The 25,213-nt window shown below is 37.3% G+C and overlaps 1 protein-coding gene across 1 annotated transcript in view; it reads left to right on the top strand.

The window, feature by feature from the left end:
• Positions 1 to 25,213, top strand: part of LOC114481857 (delphilin-like) — a 51,017-nt gene that overhangs the window by 8,773 nt on the left and 17,031 nt on the right. The window contains exons 2-4 of the mRNA XM_028476915.1: positions 8,553 to 8,806; positions 8,952 to 9,281; positions 10,419 to 10,573. Coding sequence (XP_028332716.1) covers positions 8,561 to 8,806; positions 8,952 to 9,281; positions 10,419 to 10,573 — 731 coding nt within the window. The 5' untranslated portion in view covers positions 8,553 to 8,560. The remainder of the gene's footprint in view (positions 1 to 8,552; positions 8,807 to 8,951; positions 9,282 to 10,418; positions 10,574 to 25,213) is intronic.

Here is a 25,213-nt window from a genome sequence, read left to right as displayed (position 1 = left end):
TAACATTATGTCATATACTGCTCTGAAATTTTGTTTTAGTCATGGTATATTTAAATTAAACCTGATTGCTTTGCCTTTTCCCCCTATATTTTGTTAGTCTCACAGCTTTAGTGTAGTATCTTTTTATTATGGTATATGTAATCCAAATTTCCTTAAATTCAACAACAGAAAATACTTAATGGTAAAGGAGTTTCAAGTTCATTCATTAGCTTAGATGTTTTCACCTTATTCCTGGTGCTGCTTCCTCATGTTGATGGGTGCAGCTTCCTGTGTAAATAATGAAATTTGGGATTTACTGTTAATGTAAAGGAAAGCTTTTAGGAAAAACAAAAGAAAAAAAAAACCCTGAAGTATTTTGCCAATTGGTCCATAACTATTTATGATAAATGTCAAACACAATTAGATTTGCACTGCAGTCAACCTATTCAGATGAAAAGGGTCATCAATAATTGAAATTACAGTCCAATCAGAGTCTGTCTCTCTACTGTCAGTGCTGATGTTTTGCGTCTGCCATGTTACTTTTGGGGGTTACAGTTTGCTGGAGCCGATTTCAAGTTTAAACAAGAAATTAGTTACATTAAAGGGCCCACGTTACGCTAAATCAACTTTTCTGTGCTTTAAACATAAAAATGCTATTAGGGCTTCATACACATGCCCAAAGTGTTTTTTTTTTTCATTGATTCCCTCAATCGTTAGTTAGAGGGTGATTTGCTCCTTTCTTACTGCATGGTGAGCCTAAACATCTTGTTCCAATTTGATGACGCGTTCCCACTTTGATGACGAATTGAGCTGGAGAAGCCACACCTCCAGAAAGCTCTCTGCCGTGATTGACATGTAAACAGACATGCCCACAAAGGTGAGCATTTAAGCGTCCTTTGCGCAGTACTATGTATGTATTTTCTACAGTCTATGTATGTACTGGTGAACGCCCCGCCCCCACACTCTGTCTCGTGTTTATAAAGCAGCATGAGCTCGACTACGGAGTGGGTGGGAGGAGGGCGGGCCGTCCTTTGGCCCTACGTTACCGTGTGGGGAGGAGGAAGTCAGTGTCCCGTCTATGGATATGCCCACTCATGAATATGCATAAGTAGACCGCAAATCAGCCTGTTTGTGTAGAGTTGCTCAGAAAGTGACTTTTCAGAGGCTAAAACTCTGGAAAACAGGCGAGTTTGGAAAATAAACCTCAAATACTATGTTTTTAGAGTTTTTAGAACAAATAGAGATGGGTGAAAAATAGCATGATATGGGACCTTTAATGCAAGTAAACAAATAGAGAGGGAAATGCAAATATCAGCTGATAGTAGGAATGTAATGAAATAGCAAAATCAAAAAAATGGCGCGACACACGCCAGCGAGAAGGCTGAGAGAGTAGCGATAACTACAGACGCCTGAGCCTCATGTGCTACTCAAAGCTACATAACAGTTACAGTCCACACTAATGAGACAATGATTGAGAAATGAAAAGCAACATGCTCTAAACATGAGCAATATTTGAAACCCACACAGTCCAGAACACTGGTGCAGTCCTAAAAGAGGAGCTAATGAATAAAGAGTCCAAAGTATAAAGGCCCTCTGACAAAAGCTTTCAATACTTTTATGTTACAGAAATGAGAAATAATAAAAACCAAACAGTTAGATTGGTAAATGTGTTTTCATTCTTTATTTGTGAAGCAAAACAGCCAAATTGTTTTTCATTGTATGGTTTTTCTCGACCTTCTGCCCGGATCTTTTAATCAAATAGTATAATTTAAATGTAATCTGTTCAAATTAGTCACAAGGAAAGTGTTAGAAGGCCTGCTGCAAACAGCTCACGCATAGGTGAGAACCAGAAGCAAGAGTGCGTTCAGAGAATTGGGAGTAGACATTTTATCTTCATGGGCTGGGTGTGTCCTGTACAATGGGAAGGCTGGAACCAGGGTTGGCCTCAATTATAATTGTAATCGCTTAATTGATTATTAATTATAATTATGGTGTAATTATAAATGTACCTGCAATTTAAAAAATCGGTTGCTGTCGTAATTGTAATGAAATTGTAATTGAGTTTAGATAATTGACTGCAATTGTAATTGCCATGAAAATGATTTATGAAAAGGCTAATTATAATTTAACGCAAAACTGGGGAACCATGTTACAGTTCTACGTACAGTTCTACACATATGTAGTTGACAACTATTAAAATATGTTTCTTATCAAGCTTTCTCAAATTTTACCATTAAAAAACCCTGAAATCTAGGGGTACATTGATACAAAAAAGGCTCTGACCCCCACACCAAAAATATTAAAACCTATATTTTCATTGATTATGAATCCTAACAAGGTAACCAATAGATAGTAAAGAAATTAGATGATAGATATTTGTTATTCGTGTATTTTACAGCTGATTTAGGACCCATTATTATTAGAGATGCTAACAGAAAGCTAACACAAGAGGAAGGTTAACTTTTATTTGGTTATTTATTTCAGACTCAGTAATTATGATTAATTGTAATTGAACTTTAGTAATTATCTTCCTGTTTATCTGCTGCTGAAACTCTGCAAATGTTCCCTTTGTGGGATGAATAAAGGTTATCTTTATCTTTAATTGAGAACGTGATTGTAATTGACTGTCGGAGGATAGAAAATAATTGTAATTCAATTGTAATTGAAAACAAATCTGGTCACTGTAATCATAATTGAATTGTAATTGATAATGGGTAATTGAAAACGTAATTGTAAATGAAAAATGTAATTGACCCCAACCCTGGCTGGCACATCACGACATTGAGGTTGTGGGAAAACTGTGTGTGTTGGAAACCAAGCATGTCAGAGCCAACAAGAGACTAACACTGAAAAATAGAGAAATATATGAAATATCTCACATCATCAACAAAGATTTGTTAGACATTTGTTACTCTTCATTGGGATTTTCTTTCTTCCATTTTTTATATTGTATCATGAGCCATTTGTACGAGTCCTATAACATATTGTATCGTGAGTTGACTATTTTGTTACATCCCTAGCTACATCCTGTATGGTTAATATAGTAGCTTTCATACTTTGGGTTCAATACCTGCTCAGAGAAATTCAGTTTAAAAATGTGAAACTGAAAATGAACCTTATTGAATAGCAACACTAAACCTTCCCTTAAATCAAACAGAGGCTGAACTATATCATTACAACTCATTCATTTATTCATCTTCTCTATCCACTTGAGTGAGCAGACTAAAATACAATTGTGGTATTTACATTATACAATATACATACTTAACTCCAGACTAACTGAGACTCCGCTAAATTCAAACACAATGAGGCATCACGAGACGACACCCATTGGATCTGGTTGCGGACTTATCCAACACTCATGTTACAGCTGAGCTCACAGTGCTGAAGAGGAGAGCGTTGCTGTGTCAGTTCACCTATAAATGCTGGAGAAAAAAGGTATTGAATGCCTGTTTTTGTTTGGTTATTTCATGCTGTGAGGATGTCAGGGTGTGGGGCCATTCTCTATATTCAGACAGTTTAGTGGCAATGCTTCCGCAGGAGTGAAGTAAACCACATGAATGTTCTAACAGTCACAGTTGTTTGTTACAGAGCTACAATGCTGTGTGGTAACATTAGTTGGAGAAGAACTTGGATGATTGTGTTCGTCTAATATACATGGACACTCTTCTGTCAGTGACCCTTCATGTTGTTTGGTGTAAAGTGCAATGACCACCTGTTGAATTATTCAGTTTAGGTTGGACTGCTCGTATGTTATCGTGTGCTATGTCACTATTGATGGTTCAACTTCAGACTCCCACCTTTTCATTATATGCACCTGGAATAAATTCTTTAGCTCAAAAGTTTTTTTTTTTTTTTTTTACTGTTCACGTTGACTGTGAAAAGCACAATAATACAAACACCAGCATTAGGGTGCTTCACAAAATGATATTTTAACCAAATGTTGCCATGTTCACATTGACATTGTAAACACCTGTACCGTAAATGGAGTCAATCGTTGCACATTTAAGGGTGGCACACTTTTTTCACAATGTTGATTTTTTTTTTTTTATTGTTTTCAGAAATAGTTTTTGAACTGTTCAATGTTCTTACTCATTTAGTATAAATACAGGGAGAAACTATCACTGACCATACTTATCTTTATATTGTTAAAGTGTCTGATATCTGTGAAAGTTATGCATTCTTTGGTTAAGCAATAAAAATTGTGAAAAAGTGTGTCACCCTTTACAGACATTATATTGGCCACATTTTTGGTACGGATGTTCAAAATATCAATATTATAATATAAGGCAAAATATGGAAAACTTTTTTTTATACCATTATATTGTGAACCACCCTAACCAGTATATTTAAAGCTGAGAATCCGGATTTTGTGAGAAATCTATGTTTACGTATGATTCTTTTAAAATGCGAAAAAATACCTAACTAGTCTTTTGCTATGGTCTACTGCCGGTAATCATTCATATACATTAATGTATATAAGTCCCTCCTTCGTCCTATAGACCCCTATACAAATGGAAACAATCGCGGAGTACGCCCAGTCAATAGGCTTCGACTTCCTGTTTTTGAGACTGTCAATCAAAGTGAATGCGGAACTGCTTACGGAAACAAGGCTGTGCGTCACAACAGCAAACAGGTAAATATGATTTTGGCTCTTACCTGACCCATAGACCTATATCAATGCGATCTGATGCAACCTTGTTATGTTCCGCGATGCGCGTGCAGAAAAGTAGAGGCGTGGCTTCTGGGAGATTGGGAGAGGCAGTGGGAGGAAGTGGAGCTGTTTAGGGTGGGACATCGAGACGTTTCTCAGAAACTCCGGATAGCAGCTTTAAGCTATGGCCGACCATATGTTCACTATACCAATATCGAGATTTAAAAAGTACTCAGGCATTTACCACAGGGTCTAGAATAAAGTACATAGAATAAGTTACTATACTAAGCAGCTATGATTGGTAATTACATTGTTACAACTGCATCCCTATTTGATTTGATGTTTTTTTCTTCATTGACCTATATGTCAACAGCAATGAGAAGTTCCGATTACCTTTACTGTATACGAGTCTATGCATGTTCTATTTCCAACACAACTAACTGAATGTGTTTGGACTTTCTACAGGATGACCTGTTCTTTTTGTTTTTATTTCTATATGCACACGTCTACCATTCCCCTCTTGAGTGTGCATTTGCAAAAATGATCAGATTTGATAATTGATTAAATAATCAAATATGTGCTGACATGTATTTGCCCAATCGCCCCAGCATGTGTCAAACAACCAGCTGAAAAACAAACAAAACATCCATCCATCCTTTTTTTGACCTGCTTGCTTCTTTTTCAGGGTAGCGGGGATCTGCTGGTGCCTATCTCTAGCTGTTATTAGGTGTGAAGAAAGGGGTACACCCTGGACAGGGCACCAGTCCATTGAAGGGCAACACACACACACACACACACACACACACACACACAGACAGACAACCACTCATACTCTCTGCTACGGGCAATTTTAGAAACTCCAATCAACCTAATAGTCATGTTTTAGGATTGTGGGAGGAAGCCGGAGAAACCCCACGCAAGCATGGGTGGAGAACATGCAAACTAGGGATTTACCAATATGGATTTTTTAGGGCTGATGCCGATACCGATTTTCTTTCCATCAGCCTTAGCCGATCAACGATATGCACTGCCGATTTTCTTGAGCCGATACTACTTTTGCTCCCTCAATTTACATCATAAAAATTACACAATAATGAAAACAAATAATACAAGACTCATTTTTTTTTTTTTTTTTTTTTAAAAAGTAACATTTATTGAAATAAACAATGGTGAGGTACCAAGTAAAAATGAGACATCTCATGAAAGAGAACTGTTCGTCCTTGTCTTGAAAATAGCTTTGACAAAAGTTGGCCTGACCTAAGATATATTTTATTAATATAATTATTGAGTATAAAGATATATAATTATAGTATTAAACACAAAAATAAAGCATGAATAATAGTTAATTTTACCACACCCACAGAACATAAATTAGCAGAGGAAAATAACGTGATGTCAGATGTGCATTAAGCAACAAACTGTTCAAGTTTCTGTTCTAAACATTAACAACATTAACAGGAATAAATATTCCAACAAGTAGTAAACTGCTTCTCTAAGTTAAAAAACTTCTTCTCAGCGAGAGGGAGAAACAGACACATGCCAAACCTCCAGCCAGCTGCTCGTTAAATACAACTGTGACAACAACACGCGGAACCACAGAACAACATCAGCTTAGTTAAACAGTTAAAAGATGCTTTGAAAGTTTAAAACTTGCCATTGGGCTTGAAGAGCTTCCTGCACGCTCTGCTAGTGGGGGGTGGGGCTCTGCACTCTGCAGCCTCTGTCTCCAGCAACAGGAGCAGCCTGTGGCAGCCGCTCTGTATAAAAGGGGATTGGCGAACGCAGCAGCGCGCATCGGCCGATGCCGATACACGTAAAACACGCAAAAATCGGCAGATGAATTGGATCTTCTCCAGAATCAAACTCTTTATACCTATTGACATTGTCTATCATCTCACTACATTTATTTTAAATCAGTTCAGAAATTTTAGATATATACTCTGCCAACAAACATTTACCTTAAGAGACAAACATTACATATTAATCAGTGTGTCAGCAGACAGCGTCAACATAAATATGCTGGAGTTAGTACAATAGCTGAATGTCATCCGTTGTTCTAAGGCAGGTAAACGCTATATAACATACAGTCGAACAATAACATTTAACAAACAAGCAACATGGCACAATGAGACAAACAATAAACTGACTGATGACAGAAAACATGATACCACATCTTACTATTCTCAATAAAAATCAACAGTCAGGAGTTAAAAGAGTTTTTGAGAATTGCTTTAAATGTTGGCTAATTGCCACAGTTTCTGATGTTTTCTGGAAGTGTATTCCATAACTTTGTGCCTCTGATAGTCACCACCATTTGGTTAAATTTAGTCCTGTGCCTTTGTACTACACAGTCTCTTCTAGTTAATGCTCTGGTCCTCATTTCACTGTTAGATAAGTAGATATTTAAATGTTGCTACTTTTCCTTGATATGTTCAATGCACTATTCCCTGTTAGTGATTGTTGTGCATCAGTATTTAACCTGCACATTTGTCTTTCTTATTTTCCCATTTGGTTTTGTTTAACCCAATACTCTCAGAGTTTTTTCTTTAAATAGAAGACAGTGCAAACAATTATTTAAGTTTTCTTCCTTTAGTAGTGATGGTGGGTGGAGGGGAACTGAAGATTCATCTGATAATCCCACTAATCTCACAAGCTGAAGTCTTACAATGCCTCTGCCCCTTCTCAGTGGGATGATCAAGTTAGTTTTCATTAGGCTTTGTCATAGTGATGGCTAAGGGATTCTGGGCCAGGAGTTGTCCCTTGGAGGCTATTGAGAAGGAGGGGAACAAGACACATCGGTGTATTTATAGAGAATGAGGTCTCACAATGCTCTTTTCGAGAGAGATTTATTAAGGAACCAAGGTGCATGGGTGCATGTGTCCCACTTTTCTGATTAACACTGTGCAAGCAACCTGGGAGAGGATGAATCAAGATGGAACGCAGGACTAACTGCTCAACATAGACACAGAGAGACTGCACTCGCTACTAATTCACTCTCATTTCGGTTTTGAAGAATGGGATAGTACATTGACTTACGTTTTCTGTTTGACTTGGTTTTTACTGGACAAATTGGACAATTTCCTGCTTTGGACATCCAAGATGAAGAAGTTTTTGCAAAATAAAAGAGACAGATATACTGTCAGACAGAGCAAACGGGGCTCTCGCTATCCAACGAAAGATTTCTGTAAGTCTTTTCTGATTGAAATGCTAAAACTCACAAGAATCTGCTAAATTTATATCCAATATCTTGCATTAAAATATCTTAATTGACCACTTACCTACTTAACAGCTGTGCAGTTAGTGTGCTTCGTTACATTCTGATATAGTCGTCAGAAAACTTTTCTTTGTCAGACTAATTAAGGTCAAATTTGCTACAGTGCTGTAATTTGATTGGGTACAAGGCATGAACCAGGTCATGGACTGCTGAGTGTGTCATTGTTCAGAGTGGAGGGTTACAGGGCCACAATAAATAGTTTAAGTTGAGATGTTCCAGTCAGTGCCAGGGAAAAGAAGGGAGCAGTCATATTGGTTAAACCTCTTTAAGATTCAACAAGTTCATTGTCATTGATACAGAAAAACTGAGCGATAACTCTTCAGTGAATGCATTTGTATCTCCATGATCTTTTGCAATGCTGATCGACCTCAATGATTTGGCTGCCATGGGTAAGTTTTGGTGATTGAGCGTGAGAATGACGGCTTTTGTGTTATTATTATGCTCAGAAAACTGATTTTAGACGTTGAAGCTCAAGATTTCATATGGTTCTTAGAAAAAGGGTTTTCCTTGGCAATGCTGTGATTCTAACTTCACAGTTTAAGATAGTTTGAAACTGTCACTTTCATTACATTTCCACCATGATCTTGATGACTTACAATCATCTTAGAAACTCACATCACCATTCCTCTCCTTTCTTTCCCCAAGTCCTCAGCATGCCAACGTCCAACCAGGGTTGGCCTGTAGAATTCGGCTTCCAGTTGGGTGGCAATGGACCTAGCTACATCCTGACAGTGGAGGAAGGCAGCAGTGCACATCTGGCAGGCTTACAGGCTGGAGATCAGGTGCTGGAAATCGAGGGCCATAATGTGTCGACTCTTGGTCCACAAGCGGTTATTGCCATTGCCCAGACTCAAAAGAACATCCCTCCCAGCATTGGAGTGGTGTCGCGCATCCAGCAGGTCTTATAGTTTATGAATCCATCACGCTAATAGTATAAATAAAGCTTAATGCCTGCAGATGTTATATTCAAACTTGAGTTTGTTTGATAACATTGAGGGACCTTGACATCCACTCACAGTTATTTTGCTTCTGAATACCTTACAGCTTGACATCATACCAGGGCCAGATGGTCGTTTTGGTTTCACTATTGTTGGAGATTCTCCTCTCCTGGTGGAAGACTGCTCTCCTTGTTCCCCAGCGGGCCGTGCCGGTTTGAGGGCTGGAGATTATGTCATGGAGGTGAACGGGATCCCCGTCAGGCAGCATGAGATGGCTGCCGCCTTGATCAAGGCCTCCCAGGGTAGAACGCTTCGGATGGGGGTGCTTTGCCTTGGCTCGAGGCAGAAGAGCAGCGTTAGCATTGAGGAAAGTCAAATGGGAGGAGAGGGAAGTAAACTGGACCGCAAGCACAAGGCTCTGGAGTTCAACAGGAAGGTACTTTGAGTTAAGAGCACGTCCACCTGCAGCACTAACGAGCTTTGTTAGCAATTACGACATGATGGCATTGAAATGAAGTGCTATATTCCATAATCTTGATCAAGCGATCAAAATGATTGCTAACACTTTACTTGAAGTTTTATACATAAGGCTGACATTACGCTGCCATTATCTGTCATTAGCATGAATAAGGTGTCATGAAGGCTGTCATTAAGCTGGCATTATGACACCTTTCGAGCTATGTGTGCATTTTTTGGGTTAGGTGGATGGATCTAGTGGGGTTAGATAGGGTTAGGAGCAGGGTTGGGGTTATGCTTAGGGGTTAGCCCTGGTGGGAAAAAAAGAGTACTTTATTGTATTTTAAGTATATTGAAATATTCAGTATTATAATGAAAATTGACTTTTTGTAAATATATAAAAAGTATGCAAACGCCACACTTTCACAGAAACACTTTCAACACCCCTCAAAACAATTGTTCTCTATTATACTTTATGAAAAAAATATTTTACTAAAATATACTTTAAATTGAATTTATGTGTAATTTTTAAAGTGTATTACATATTTTAAAATTGATGCTTAAACTGCCATTTTATCGAAAACTGAGAGCATATTTCAGAAGTACACACTTGAGGTCTGAACATATTTTACATTTGAGACTAATTATGAAGCTATTTTGTACCCAAAGAAATTTATTTGGAAAGTGTTCAATAGTATTATTGTGAACATGCACTTCAACCCATTTATTAATTTAGCATAAATTTGTACAATTAAAGTCATGTACTTAAACCATACTAAATACACATTAAATTGTTCCACTTTAGCACATAAAAATACACTAAATACACATGAAGTTTAACTTTTTCATAATTTAATTACCATTAAAATGTATTTAGTACAAATATTTGATGATTAGTGTGGCTTCAAGTACACAAAAGTATGCTAAATTTCAGTATACTTAACATATTTATTTTTCATCAGGGAGGGGTTAGGGTAACAAAGGGTTACGTTAGGGTAACAAACGACTCTTAATGACAGCCTTCATGACACCTTATTCATGCTCAAATGATCTTCCATCCATTTGTTTCATTGATCAATTTAAATGGACTCTGCAGCCATGATTGTGTCTCTTTCAGGTAGAGCAGATTTTAGGCGATGAGCCTGAAGTGAAGGAGAGGCTCTTCACGGTGCTGAAGCAGTACGCTGCAGAGAAGAGCATTGAGTGGTTGGCCACCGTGCTGCCTGAGATACTCACTACAGACGAGCATCAACAACTCATCTCCAGCGTTAGGTAGGCGAGAGAAGGCTTTTCTTTTATGGCACTCGGCACATAAGTCAATCAGCTTGAGGTCGTAAGGTACTTTGAGGTCAACTTTGAATATGAAAACATCAATTAAATATCTCTGCTTTGAAATTAATGCACAACAAAATATATTTTTCACATTTAAAGCAGAACTAAGTAACTTTTTCACCTTAATAAATCCTTCTCATAGTCCCTCTGAGGGTAATACAAGTGTTTATGAGGTGATTGGGGGGTCTTCCATCACCCCCTGCTTTCTCTGGCCAAAAAACAGCACTTGGAACTTTCCCTGCATCAAACCCGGTACCAGTCTCGCAGCTCTGTTCTCGTTCTCGCGACAACACGTACTGCTTTACAGTCCACTACAGTCGCATTCACACTGACTGCGACTGTAGTGACTGCAGTCGCGTCAATCACCCGTGATGAGTCGCTTGAAAACACAGTGGTGCTTTTTGGTCACTTCATCGCTCCAGTGACGTCATTATCAGGGAACGTGTGCGTGTGTGTGTGTGTGTGTGTGCGTGTGTGCGTGTGTGCGCGTGTGTGCGTGCGCGCGTGCGTTCGCGTGTGCAGCTAGCAGGATGACAGGGGAGACAACTGGCTGATCACTTCCCTTATCATAAACAATGCCTTTTTAACAGTATAAATGGTCAACATTCTGAGTTACTAAATGCTGAAGTTACTCAGAATGTAGGCTTATTCAAGATTAACCACTTTAATTTTCCCTAGTGTCATGGTCTGAGTTCACATTGTACTGAGATTGTATATGCGCATATATGCACATGCGCGCGCATGCGCACTACTGAAAAATCAATTTTTGCTATAAAAAAGAATTCATTTTTGTTTATTTTTGTTTTCAAAGTGAATGGAAGTTTTTTATTTGTTTATTGGATTGTGTTAGGGTTATGGTTAGGGTTATATTCTCAGCTTGAAGGTAAACTCAGACTGTGACACCGGTACGTTTAGGAAGCCTCCCGCTGCCTGTCTCACTGTAGCGGGAGGGAGGAGCTAATGCCTCAGGGGTGCGGAGTTTTTACGACAGTGACATAACCAAAAGGGACCTTTAGGAGGAGCGCTAAGCGCAAGTTACTTAGTTCTGCTTTAACATTGGGCAAATGTACTTTTATGAACACATATGTATGTATTACTAAGAGCTTGTGGTCTTATGCAGGGCCGGCTTTAGGTCATTCGGTGTCCTAGGCAGTGGACTTTGACAAAAGTTGAAAAAAGATACAAAAGTTTCAGTACAATGACATTTCTACTTTACTGTTTGATTTTGCTAGTCAGTAACACAAATCTTAAAACCAAAGAACACAATGTGCAAACAACACAATAGAATTATATATAATAGAACAAGAATACATATAAATAAGGGCAGAAGATTAGCAGGTATAGTTACAGATTTTTTATATTAATATTAAATTAAGAGAAAACATGTACAGTGATTGTAAAGGGTGTGTTCCACCTTTATTGTACCTTTTTAAATTATAATCTAAGAAATACATTTTTTTTAAAAACTGAGGAGTGCATTTTGACGCCCCCCCCAGCAGATGGTGCCCTAGGCGGCCGCCTGTGTTGCCAGTCGGGAAAGCCGGCCCTGGTCTTATGGGCTGTTGTAGGCAGAATCGCAGCCAGACAATTGTAAGACTGCTGGTGTGCATCTTAAGCTAAATATTTATTTAATCTCCAGTGTTAATGAATATTGGCTTCTTTCTATTTTGAGGTTTTTGGATTTATCTCAAGCCACAATATATATTTTTTTTGTTGTTTTTTTTTAAGTCACATTGAATAATAAAAAAATTCACACTGTTTTACACACTGCTATTGGCAGTGCATGAACTTTTTTCATGGTCAAAAAAAATAATAAAAAAAATACATGAATGCATTATTTATAGAGTACTCTTATTGAAGTAGCAGAGGCTGAGCTGTATGTGATGCATGTGAGCTGTGGAGAAGTGGTCCAAAACCAGTGGTAAATAAATTGATGTAAAAATGATTGTCCAGCTACAAAAAAAGTCATAATTATGAGACACATTCTCTATGTGTGGTCGTTGTGTTCGGTTGAAAAGATATTCACTGATTCACTTTTCATAATAATCTCATTATTATGACTTTTTAACTCGTACTTCCTGTGGGTTTGTTTCTGTTATACCTGTAGAGGTGTGCATTGCAATGAATCTGACGATAAGATACCATCCACGTTTCGCATGTCACAATATAATATATCTCGATACTAAACTATACGATATACATCACGATATATCACAATATAAATAATTACAAATTTTACCTTTGCAAGTACAAAATGGCATGAAATACAATTTGTTTCATTTTTTTCTTAAACTTGTGAAAACAAGTAAATGGCAACCAACTGTAATTCAAGTACCAAATATCAAAAACAAGTGGTATGTTTATCCAATTGTCAAAATACATTTAATTTTTTTTAAAAAATAGGTAAAAAATTGTTTCTAAAACATATTCTGATTATGTAAGGTTCCTAAATTATTTTTTTAAAAAAACTAACCACATACATCTATGAAAGTGCCTAGTATCTTTAATGAAATTAATTATGGAATTAAATGTTTTTTTTTGTTAATAAACATGATTTAAAAAAATTTTTTTTGGAAAAATTGTTCAGTGAAATATCGCGATATATGGCAGAATCAATTTTTTTTCTTACAACTCTTGTACTTTGGGAGAAATGGGGTGTAACCTCCTCAGCTTCTAGCTTTGGTGAGAAAATAATAAAACTAGCATCCCCTGTTCAGTGGAGCCACTTGTTTTTAGGGTCACTGTCGCCCCACTGTTTTTATAAGTTTGGCCTCAGTTTCCTAGCAGATATTTGCTTAAGAACTCCCCTTACTATGCACCATAACCCTGCTGTTGTCTTTTAAAGACAGGCTTTATTGAGTCTGTGAGCTGCTATCATGAATGACCACAAAGCATCATGGGTTGATGGCGTGTTCTGGTGTTACACTGCGCAGCCCACTGAGTTTGTGGATTTGTTTGCATTACACTTAAAGGTTAAGTAGGACAAGAACGTGCAGATAGATTTCTTTTTAGTTTTTAGTAATTATCGCCCTTTTCCTCCTCTGATGATAACTCTTTAATTTCATACACGGCTTCTTTAAACATTTAAATTGTATTACTCACAGACTTTATCAACGTTCCCGTCATCAAAGACTTTGTTTGGTAACACTTTACTTGAAGTTGTATACACAAGGCTAACATTACACTGTCATTAAAGGTGTCATGAAGGCTGGCATTAAGTGTTGTTTGCTAAATGATGACACCTTTGGAGCTATGTTGGCATTCTTCATGTTCGGTGGAGGGATCTAGTGGGGTTAGGTAGTGTTAGGGTAATGAACGACACTTAATTCATGCTAATGACAGGTGTCATGTCATAATAAAGACAGCATAATGTCAGCCATGTATTAAGGCTGAACGATTAATGGCATTTGCAATATTATCGCGAAATCATAAAATGCGATTTTCTAATCATTTATAGTTTCATTCATTCATTTATTTTCAGACCCACTTGTTCCTGTTCAGGGTCGCGGGGCATTTATAATTTTCTTTTTTTTTTTTTTTATAATTTTTTTTATTTAATTTATTTTTTAGTAATAATTTATTTTAAATTCGTTGGGAGTTTAATTTACCTAAAAAACATCCAATTGGTTAAAGCAGAAAATAGTTTTCCTTGCTTTTCCTGCACTTTAGTATGTTTGATGTTACTGACTAGATATTAGTAAGCTTTATTTAATCTTTTTATATCTGTTTATTTTATTTAGGTATAGGCTGTCCTGTTAAATTCACAAGAGTGTTTCAAAAGTGCAGTCCACATGAAACGTGAAGTACGTTGATGAGGTAAAGCCACAGATTTGTATATATGTTGTTATCTGTGCTTAATATTTCAAATTTATTTAAAGTTTAAATAAATCTGAAATTGTTTATTGTGAAACAGATTGATTTATTGCTTGTGTTCACTGAAAAATACATGACAAGAGGCCCGTATTAAATCGCAATCTCAACATTGAAGAAAAAAAAAAATCGCAATTAGATTATTTTCCATAATCGTTCAGCTCTAATATGTATAAAACCAAGTAGTGTTACCCTTTATTTCATGTAACCTCAGTGTTTCTGCCTTTCTTTTCAAAGCAATGTGGCACATATTACCATATATCTGTCTTACCACACACTTTAAAGAGAAAGGAAAGAAAAAATAGTTATAAGCACACTCAGTTTTACTCTAAAAAAAAGAAATACTAGAAAGGTTTGTCGTGTTGTTTATTCCTTCATGCTTCATTAGAGTGGTCTTTATGGCCAGTCTAAAGCCAAGCATTAGGTTTAAGTGGGGCCCATCTGCTTCCTTGGATAAATACATCGAGCATTAACAGTGTTAGTGAAACTAAGGGACTGAGAGGAAAACTGAAGCATTAAATAAGAATTGGCAACATGGAGGTGCCTGTGATAATAAGCCACAGACAGATTTAGTGAGGAGTTCTCCTCATGGAAGTATCGTTCAGGGTTTGTCACACTCCTGCCTTGTTAGTTAGGCAGATGAATGATTAAAACCTGGAGCTACAGGCGGCAGATTGTGTTTTTCAGGTGGATTAAAGATATGGATTTGGTGCTTGAGAAGTGACCCAGAAAACTAGTTCAGATGGCCGTTGTTATGTAAGTGTCCCTGTGCCAAATCAACCAGCGTTTGTGCTTTCCTCCTATTCTCCAGAGTGCTGGTAATTTGCCTCCAGCTTGCCAAGCAAACAACCTCTCACTACACAAGCTCCCTCAAACACCACTCATAGTACTACACCTGTGTACTTATTTATAGCTCTAATTCACGTTCACTTTAAACCCATTCTTACCTGTTTTCTAAAATAAGAATTTCTAAACGTATTCAAGTGACCGTGGCAGACTTTGTTTTTCCAACGTTTTTTCTTGTAGTTACAGATGAACAGATTTAAACTCTCTAAATAAGAAGCATGTGACTAGTTTGTTTAACACTTTCAGTGACTTTCCCACAACTGGTTTTAAAATATACAAAGATCTTCTCAGTTGTGTGTTTCTATAATAACAGTATCTTCGGCCCTCCAAGGGCAAGCCGTTTTAACATTTAATAAGTAACGGTACTTCTAATAGTATATATCTATAAGTCCACATAGTCATTATGTAATTTTGACTAGTTGCAGTTCTAATTATTGATATCTACAATTATATTCTAATAGTTACACTATTAATTGTAGATATCAACAATTCAATTCTCACACGTGGATATCACTATTATATATATATCTGAAACTTCATTACAACTAGTCAAAATGTCTCATTGACTTCCATTCAAATTTTATTTTAGATATCTCCATTTCAGTTTAATACATTCCAGATATCTATAATATAGATTTGACAAGTTGCAATGTTAATTGTTGATTTCTACAGTTCAGTTTCATTTCAGATATCATAAATTGAATTGTAGATATCTGAAATTTCATTCTGACATCTGAAAATATATCTGTAACCATGGCAAGCCGTTTTAACATTATAGTAATAAGTAGCGATACTTCTAATTGTAGATATATTTAATTAAATGTTGACAAGTTGTAATTCCAAGTGCACATATCCATAATGTGATTTTGACTAGTTGCAATTCTAAATATTGATATCTACATTTACATTCTCACTTGTTACACTAGTAATTGTAGATATCAACTATTCAATTCTCACTAGTGTAAATCACTATTGTGGATATCTGAAGCTTCATTACAACTAGTCAAAATGTTCCATTGACTGCCATTCAAATGTAATTGCTACAAATCCAAGTCCACATCTATCTATCTATCTATCTATCTATCTATAAAAGCAAGAAAGGTCTGCGTGTGCGGGTGCATGTGTGCGTGTTTGTGCAGCAAATATCTCCCTGACGCAGTATCTGTTCAACCTGAAACTTTGTCAACGGCTTCCAAATACCCCAAGTGTGTGCGTGCGTCATTTTGGAGTAATTTGGTCATTTCAAAACGTTTAATTTTATTTTATTTCGCCCGGATGGCACATTCATGTTTGCCCAGAAGTGCAACCTATTCAGCTTTTGACCTCAGTGTGAGGTGGCGCTAGCGCACCATCTATGTCTTTTTCACTGCACAGCACCACTCCGACGCATGCCAGAGCCAATCACAGTGGCGAGCTAGAGTCACGTGTGCAGCCAGAGCCAATCGCTCGCTGAAGACCCGGAGAAGCACCAGACCTGTGCGCAGGCAAACGAGTGAGAGAGAGGAAGGTAGTTTAAGGCTCTTTCACAAGTTTTGAGCACCTGTGGACTTCTCTTTTGAGGAAACATACTTTTTGACTGTTCCTTATTTGGTGATTACATTTCAAAACGTTTATTTTCATGTTTGTTTGATCGTACGCTATTTTAACCGGACGGACGGAGTTATGACGGGACCCGGAAGTTATTGGCGGTCAATGGCCGCGGCTGTGTTGAATGCGAACAGCAAATTTCTCCGTAGATACAGCATCATAAACGCTGATATTTTCACCACGTGCTGTATGGCCAAATGCGCACCTTGGATGAACATGCTGAACGCACACGGAGCCGTTTAGAGAGAGAGTTGCAACAAAGAGTTCCCGGAAGTTTCAAATAGTTCTCGCGGGTCCGTTTTTTTTATTTCTCTACACACGCATTTCAACAACCTGTGATGGAGTATGCACGTGCGTGCGTATGACAGGCACGTGCCCTCGCCACACATTAGGTATTCATAATAAAAATATACTAAATGAATAAAACAAAACAAAAAAACTAAACAATATTTATACAAAAAGTACACAAAACTACAACAGAAATGCACAAAATATACAAAAAGGCTCCAAAAACACACAAAATGACTCAAAAAAACATGTATTCCAGAAAAATACACCAAACAAAAACAAAAATATGAATATGACTCAAAATACACAAAGCTAAATATTTATACAAAAAAATAAACAGATATGCACAACACTACACCGAAAAAGACAAAATGACTCCAGAAACACTACAATGGCAACAAAAAACTATAATTATATAAAAGATGCACAAAAAGACAACAGAAAGATTCAAAAATACACAACTCCAAAAAACATACAGTACAGAAAAATACACCAAACGAAAAATATATAAATGAAAACATATTTATCATGCGCATGTCCCATAGAATTAAACCAGCGAAATCACACACACTATTTTACTATTTTACACACTACAGAGTATGTACACCTCTTTGTACATCCAACCTTCAAACACATACTCATTTGACCATAAATGACAACTCTACTTAAGCTCCTCCCACTATATGAATACATACTGTACTTCTGACGGGCACTGTACTAGTGTCTATAATATAATTTTGACTAGTTGCAATGGTAATTGTTGATATCAACAATTGTTCTTCCATTTCAGATATCATAAATTGAATTGTATATATCATAGATTTAATTCTGACTCAGATATCGGTATTTAAGTTTTCACTTGTTAGAGGGGACACATCATGCTAAATCCACTTTTTTAGCCCTTAAATGCATTTTGATGTATATTTAGATTGTTTAGAAGCACAGAAAAGTTCAAATTAATCTCTTCAGGTGCTCCGTTGATATCTTTATATTCTGTTTTGGTCATATTTTTCAATCTGTTTCGATTTTTCGATCCTCTATTACGTTTTTTGAACAATAACGTCAGCGGAACTGCCAAATTAGTACATCGACTCCAGGCCCAACACTTCGAGCAATCCGCCATTTTTATTTCTCGCTTTTATTTTGTAGTTCAAGCTCAAGGATGCAGAAGTTACGAGAGGATAAGCCAAAATGTTTGGTTGTTGGATGTAGTAACCCACACGCTTCATTACACCGTCTCCCAGCATCAGAACCTTTTCAAAGTGCCTGGTTGAGTTTTATTTTTTACGGAAATGTACCCACATCTGTGGGTAAGGTCATTTTTGTGTTCATGAAGCACTTCAAGGATGACAGCTTCAGCAACCTCCACCAGTATAAAGAAGGATTTACAGAAAGACTTTGTCTGATTGAGGGTTCAATTCCTTCTATCTTTGGAGACGACGAACAGAGCACTTCGGTAAGCTGTAAATAACGCTAAAAAGTGTGATGATAAGACGTCCCTGTCATTGTTTTGTTAGCATTAGCAGTTGCACCGTATTCATATGTTAGCGCTGTTGCTCGTTTTAGATCCTTGATGATATGGCCTACGTGATTTAATTTAAGTCTAAAGTTTTCATTTGTTATTTGATTTTGCCGTTTTTGTCTTTGAAAAGACTGTATTAAAATGCATTTCATGACGTTAGCTTGCCGCTAGCATTAGCTCGGTGCTTGTGTTAGCTCACTTGTTAGGGTTCTGCAGGTTCATCATCTTCATTTTCATCTCGCTCCGCTGGGTCCGACTCTGGCTCGAACATGTAAAGCTGGATGGACAAGTCTTCTGTTGTTGACATTTTGTAAATAACGTGTGAATAAACTTTTTCTGTGCCGCTACATAGCCATATCTCATCTATCAAACTACAAAAATGGCCTAGCAGGGTGGAGTTGAACCTGGAGAGGGGGCGGGGTATGAAGTGTCTCATTTGCATTTAAAGAGACCGTACCAAAATGAGTTGCTCTTAAAAGTACATCAGAAAAGGGGTAGAAAAGGGGTCTGGGGAGCTATAATAATGAGGAATTCAGACCCAAGCAGTGCAGTTCTGCTTTATATAGACCACAACTGTATGATTTATACGTAAAAAGGAAGGATTTAAAACCATGATATGTCCCCTTTAAAATGTAATTACAACATGAGAAAATATATCTGTAACATGTCACAGTTTGTGGATGGTGTGGACCCAAATGCAGGGAGAGATGGAGGAAGCAGGCAGGTGTAGCGTTGGTAGAAGTCCATACTTTTAATAAAGAAACCAAAAAATCCAAAAGACACAAGGAGGGAACAAAACGCAGCAGGACATGATGAGGGTCGACACTGACAACACACAATGATCCAGCAGCCATGCTGTGTCCAAGCACTCAGCTAAATAGTGAGGGAAGCTTGATTGGGAATGGGCCACACCTGGGTGGAAAACATGAGGGAGCTAATCAGTCACAAACCAAGCACACAGACATCACTGGGGGGTGGAGTCACAAGCAGGAACACCTGAAACACAAAGACAAGAGTTAAAGACAGAATAAACAAAGACACAGAATAGCAGAATAAAAGAGGACCACAAGGGCTAAATAACACAACCGAACCTGACATAATGTGTCAACATTAATTTCCCGATAGTGACAATTAATGTTTCGACATGTCGAAATGTAATTCCCACTCGTGAAAACTAAAATTGCAACTAGTGAGTCCTGCTGATTAAAATAAAACGACTTGCCACAGTCCTCCATCCTCCACCCACCCCTATTTCCAATCTCCACCCCCCCTTCTCCCTCTCTGAAGGTTTTTTTTGTGTTGCTCAGTTGGATTTCCCTCTCATTATTCCAGTCAGAGCTCGAGCTCTTTCCTGCTCACTCAGCATAGGGACCAATTTCACCCCCCCCCACACTGAGTAGATGCAGCTTCCTGCCTGCATCGAGGTCCCTCCATATCTCTTGATCTCCCTCACATGAAGCAGCAGATGCTTCTGCCGAGGTGTTCAGCACTTGTGCTGAGGCTTACACTTGTTTTAGGAGTCATGAGGAAACGCTGAATCATGAACTGTTTGGGGTGAGTATAGGACCTTTGTGGAGTTTGTGTAGCACGTGTGTGTGTGTGTGTGTGTGTGTGTGGTTAGTTGTTGATTATCACAGGCTTCATTAAGTCTGGCACCTGCTCTGTTTGTACAAAGCGATGCTGTATCCATAAATGTGAAGTGTTTGTACCCAAGCTATGGCTGTTGTTGTTTTTAAGATTCTATTTTTAGGTCATTTTATATCTTTCTTTTCTGTGATTATGACAATATGTTGACAGAGTTGACTAATTGTGAAGAAATCTGTTGTAGAACTAGAACTTGGAAATGTATCGAGATTCGAGTTTTCTTTTTTGCTGATATAGAAAATTATAATATCGCCTATATCGATATATATATATATATTTTTTTCTTCGATACAGTATTCTGTACAGTTAGATGGATTTATGAGTGCGTCCTAACCCAGATTTTCCCCTAAACAAGCAACACTACAGAACTCACTCACACATGCTGTCCTTTATAGGAGAAAAAGCCAAAAGTGGAACATATTGTGCAGCTGTTTGTTAATAAATGTGTCTGTGTGGCATTTTGCATCAGCAGATTTACTAGCAGAATTTTCTGATTTTATTTGAATTAAAAATATCAAGACTTATATCGTATATCACAATTTTGAGAAAAAATATTGAGAAATGGGTTTTGGTTAGGGCTGGGTGATAAAGACCAAAACTCAGTTTGCTGCTCTGTTTGATTGACTGCTTATACATTTAATCACTTAAAGTTTGCTGAATGATGCATATTTTAGTTTTGATGTTACACTTGTCAGCAATGCAGAGATTTCTTTTCTATGAGTGCCATTATATAGTTATAACTATAAATGATAAATGTGGCTTGGTTCTTCCCAATGGTGTAGTGATGGTGGTATATCTTCACTGTTGGAGTTGGTAATGAGTAATAGTAGACATGTTTAGAAATTGTTCACTCATCTTTATTACCAATGGATGTAAACTTTAAGTAATGTTATTTTCAATATTCTTTCCAAACCCAAAAACGAAAATTTCCACACAAATGTAAAAATGTGGTTCCCAGCAAAGCAGAATGTCTTGTGTTCTTTGCATACATTCAAGTTACATCTCTTCACTTAAAAGCTTTTGACAGTTTTTTCCAGAAACTGCCATTCGTGCTGTTTAAACTTGTTTGTCATTGTCATTTATATCTCTAACATTCCCATAACCCTGCTATTTGTGGAATCCAGGTAAAACAAGTTCTGATGAACTACAGCCGCGGAAAGTCTCCGCGCCGAATAGCACGTACCACCTTCCTAAGAATTCAGTCAAGTGACTCGGTTCTACCAAGTAAAAAAAGGTCTCAGAGAGGCTCTTGACATCTGCTCATAGAATATCCATGTCAAATTCCAGCTCAATTCAACAAGCATTGACGGAGGAGTAGTCATTTGAAAAATGGGGCCCCTGGGGCCCCTTGGTGCCCTCGTGGCACAAACTGTTGCAATATTTGACTCACAAAATAATGAGAAAATGACTTTAATCAAAATTGCCGGAAAAAGAGGGGGGGGGTGAGGCATAATCATAATCTACGTTGAATTACCTTTGAAATGATAAATCACACGACTATGTTCCCATGAATTTGGAAATTACCGGAAATGGGGGGTGGGCCCCTGGGCACCATTTTAAAAAATGGCTCCGAGTGTCTCATTATATTCATTCAAAGAGTATTCATACCAAACTGCATTCCGATCAAACGAGAATTAACGGAGGAGTAGTAATTTGAAAAATGGGGTCCCCGGTGGCCCCTTGACGCCCCCGTGGGACATGCGGAGTAATGGGTTCCATTTATTTATTGGTATGTGCCAATGATTCGGTACCACCAACTGTCGCAATATTTGAATCGCAAATAAATGAGAAATCGACTTTTGCTTTCTTCTTCTTTTGGGGCTCCTTTGATCGAAATCAAAAATCGGGCTCCAAGCATCGATGCGTACGCATCCATAGATTATAGCTACCAACTTTCAGCCCGATCCGTTCACGAATAACAGAGGAGTAGTGATTTTAACTAGTGTACACAAGAAGAAGAAGAAGAAGAAAGAGAGTGGCGTTTTGAGTCCGGTAGCCCGCCCTAAAAAAAGATGAAAGGATGAAAAGGATGGATTATGAAAGTCTCAGATATTTTCTGCTTTTTGGAACATTTTGCTGTGACATGTTTTGTTCCTCATGAAAATATGTCATGTATTAATGTGTTGATCTCCAGAGCTTCATAAACGTGTTTCTACTGCTGGTTAACGATCTAGAAACAGATTTGTAATCATGTCATGTTTATTCCCTGTAGCTTTATTCTGAAGGCTGGAACTCATCAATGTGTGTCATGTTTGTCAATGTGAAAAAGGAAATGTGATAAATGGACCATATGTGTAGGAATTCTCTCAGATAAAGGAATCTGTGTGAGATGTTTGTCTTGTTCACGCTTTAGACCAGGGGTGTCAAACTCATTTTAGTTAAATATAGAGCAGTTCATCTTAAGTGGGACACAATATAAAATATTGGGAAAATTAGTAATTTTATGAATATTGTGCTCGAGTTTGCACTTCTACGTATGAATAAATGATCAAATATGTACGGCACTGATAATATCAAAGCAATAAGCGACAGATTTCAGTCCCTGCAGGATCTTCACTTTCAATTTATTTTATTTTATGGCCAACTTTTATGTAATTTAGGGACATTTTGTGGAATAATTTGAAGAAAATTGCAGGATTTTGGAAAAACTGAGAGATATTTTAATAATTTGAGATTAAAAATGAATGCCATAATGTGATATAAGCATGGGGGAAATGTGAGCCCTGCTAATATTGTGGAGTTTCATTGAATTTGTGTATTAGTTTGGAGATATCTATAACTGAATTAGTTGGTAATTTACACAATGATTCATGATTTCTCTGACTTTTTTTGCATTTTTTTGCGGGTCAAATTGGATGCTCTAAAGCAGACATGGGCAACTGGCGGCCCGGGGGCCACATGCGGCCCTCGATCTAATTCTGTGTGGCAATTCCACCAACAATTGTAATTCAAGAAATTGGAAGTAAGACGAAGCCCAACATAATAAACACATAATAACTCCAAAAACACAGAAAACAAAATGCACAGAATTTCAACAAAAATGCATCGATGTCTAAATATTCTCTCTCCTGTCAGCTGTCAGATCAGATCCACACAGTGACGTATTCACACATCACCTTTTATTGGACTGCTCACTTTCTAAGTGATCTGATTGGTCAAGAGGCGGGATTTTAGCACTCGCTAAGATCCTAGCGAGAGAAAAACCTGCTCGCGAGCAGGCTAGTCGTTCAGCATAAGTTACCATGGTGATTTAGCTCCGTAAGACGTTAGCGAGCTTCGTAGTCCAGCACACACTGATTTAATCCTGGAAGTTAGCGCGATAAGAGGAAATCTAGATTGTTAACATGCCCCCAAAATGACAAATAAATACACAAAATGACTAAAAACTACACTAAAAGATAACAAACAATGACGAAAAAGCACAACTTTGTTCTTTCCTGTGTTAATGCTCAGATCTGTTGTTATTCTTTAATACTGACATGAATGTTGATATATGGCCCTCGGATCAAACAATCACATTTTTGCGGCCCCGCTGTGATAGAAGTTACCCATCTCTGCTTTAAAGGGCCTTGAGTTTGACCCTGTATTCTTTAGACCAAAACTATTTTTAATGTGGACACTGCAGAAAAATGTTTCTGCTTGTCATTGTTTCTCGTTGAGGAATCTGTGTCTTCCTCCCTGCCTCAGTTAATTATAGAAATCTGCTAATGACGAAGGAGGTGAAATCAGGACAGCTTCGCTTCAGAGTGTTAAAAACTTTTTGTGATGAGGTGACGGTTTCTACACTTGGCTGTGTGTTAAATCAAGGAGAGCATTTGCATGTATTGTATGTACTGTATGTACGCCTACGATCTCCTCACCTCTACAAACACAGAAACAGTGCAAGAGAAGGAAAATGTGTGTGAGAACTAAAGCTATGCATGTGTTTTGATGTGAACACGTAAATACAAACAGAGGTTTTAATGCCGCAGTGCTGAATAACATTTATATTTATCTTCTTATTGTAGCCCTCAGCCTGCACCTCAACCCTCATCACAGTGTGCAGTCAGTGACAACAGGCTAAAAATACTGTATTTGTCCTACATTGTTCACATTACACAGATTGGTTCCCAAAAGAGACTTTTTGAAATTGTGACAGCTGCTATGATACAAAAGGAGGTGATAAAGAAGGAGATTGGTTATAAAAGCACAGTTTAAAGTGCTGTGTTGCATTCATATTATTCATTATATATATATATATATATCATTTTACTTTTTACATTCCTGTTAAAAATGTTACTTTTCTGCACTAAAGCAGGGTTTTTCAACCTTGGGGCTGTGACCCCATGTGGGGTTGCCTAGTAATAACATGGGATCGCCTGAAATATCTAGTAATAACACACCAAGATAAACTAGTGATTTAAAATATATTTTTATTTTATTTTTTAATTTATTTATTTATCTATTTTGCACAATTAAAAGAACAATACATAATATCACAGAAATAGACTATACAGTGCAGGAAGCTCAGAGCTTAAATAATATATGTATATATATATATATATATTTTTTTTTTCTATTTAAAACACAACACACAATCTTAAACAACTGTATTATATTTCCACTCTCTCAAATAGAATATACAGTATATATATATATTTATATATGAGCAGGCGCAAATTGTTACTTTGTGCGCTAATCTTTACTACTCTGTATTTCTAACACATTATACCAAATATGATCAACCATGGGGTCGTCTGAAATGTCTAGTAATAATAAAAAAAGACAATACTGATTTAAAATATTATTTTTTAATCTTTAATTAATAATAATTTGTTTATTTA

The sequence above is a fragment of the Gouania willdenowi genome, chromosome 19, assembly GCF_900634775.1.
Source record: "Gouania willdenowi chromosome 19, fGouWil2.1, whole genome shotgun sequence".
In the NCBI taxonomy this organism is placed as follows: domain Eukaryota; kingdom Metazoa; phylum Chordata; class Actinopteri; order Blenniiformes; family Gobiesocidae; genus Gouania; species Gouania willdenowi.
The sequence above is the reverse complement of the archived record's forward strand: the minus strand, read 5'-3'. Positions and strand labels throughout refer to the sequence as shown.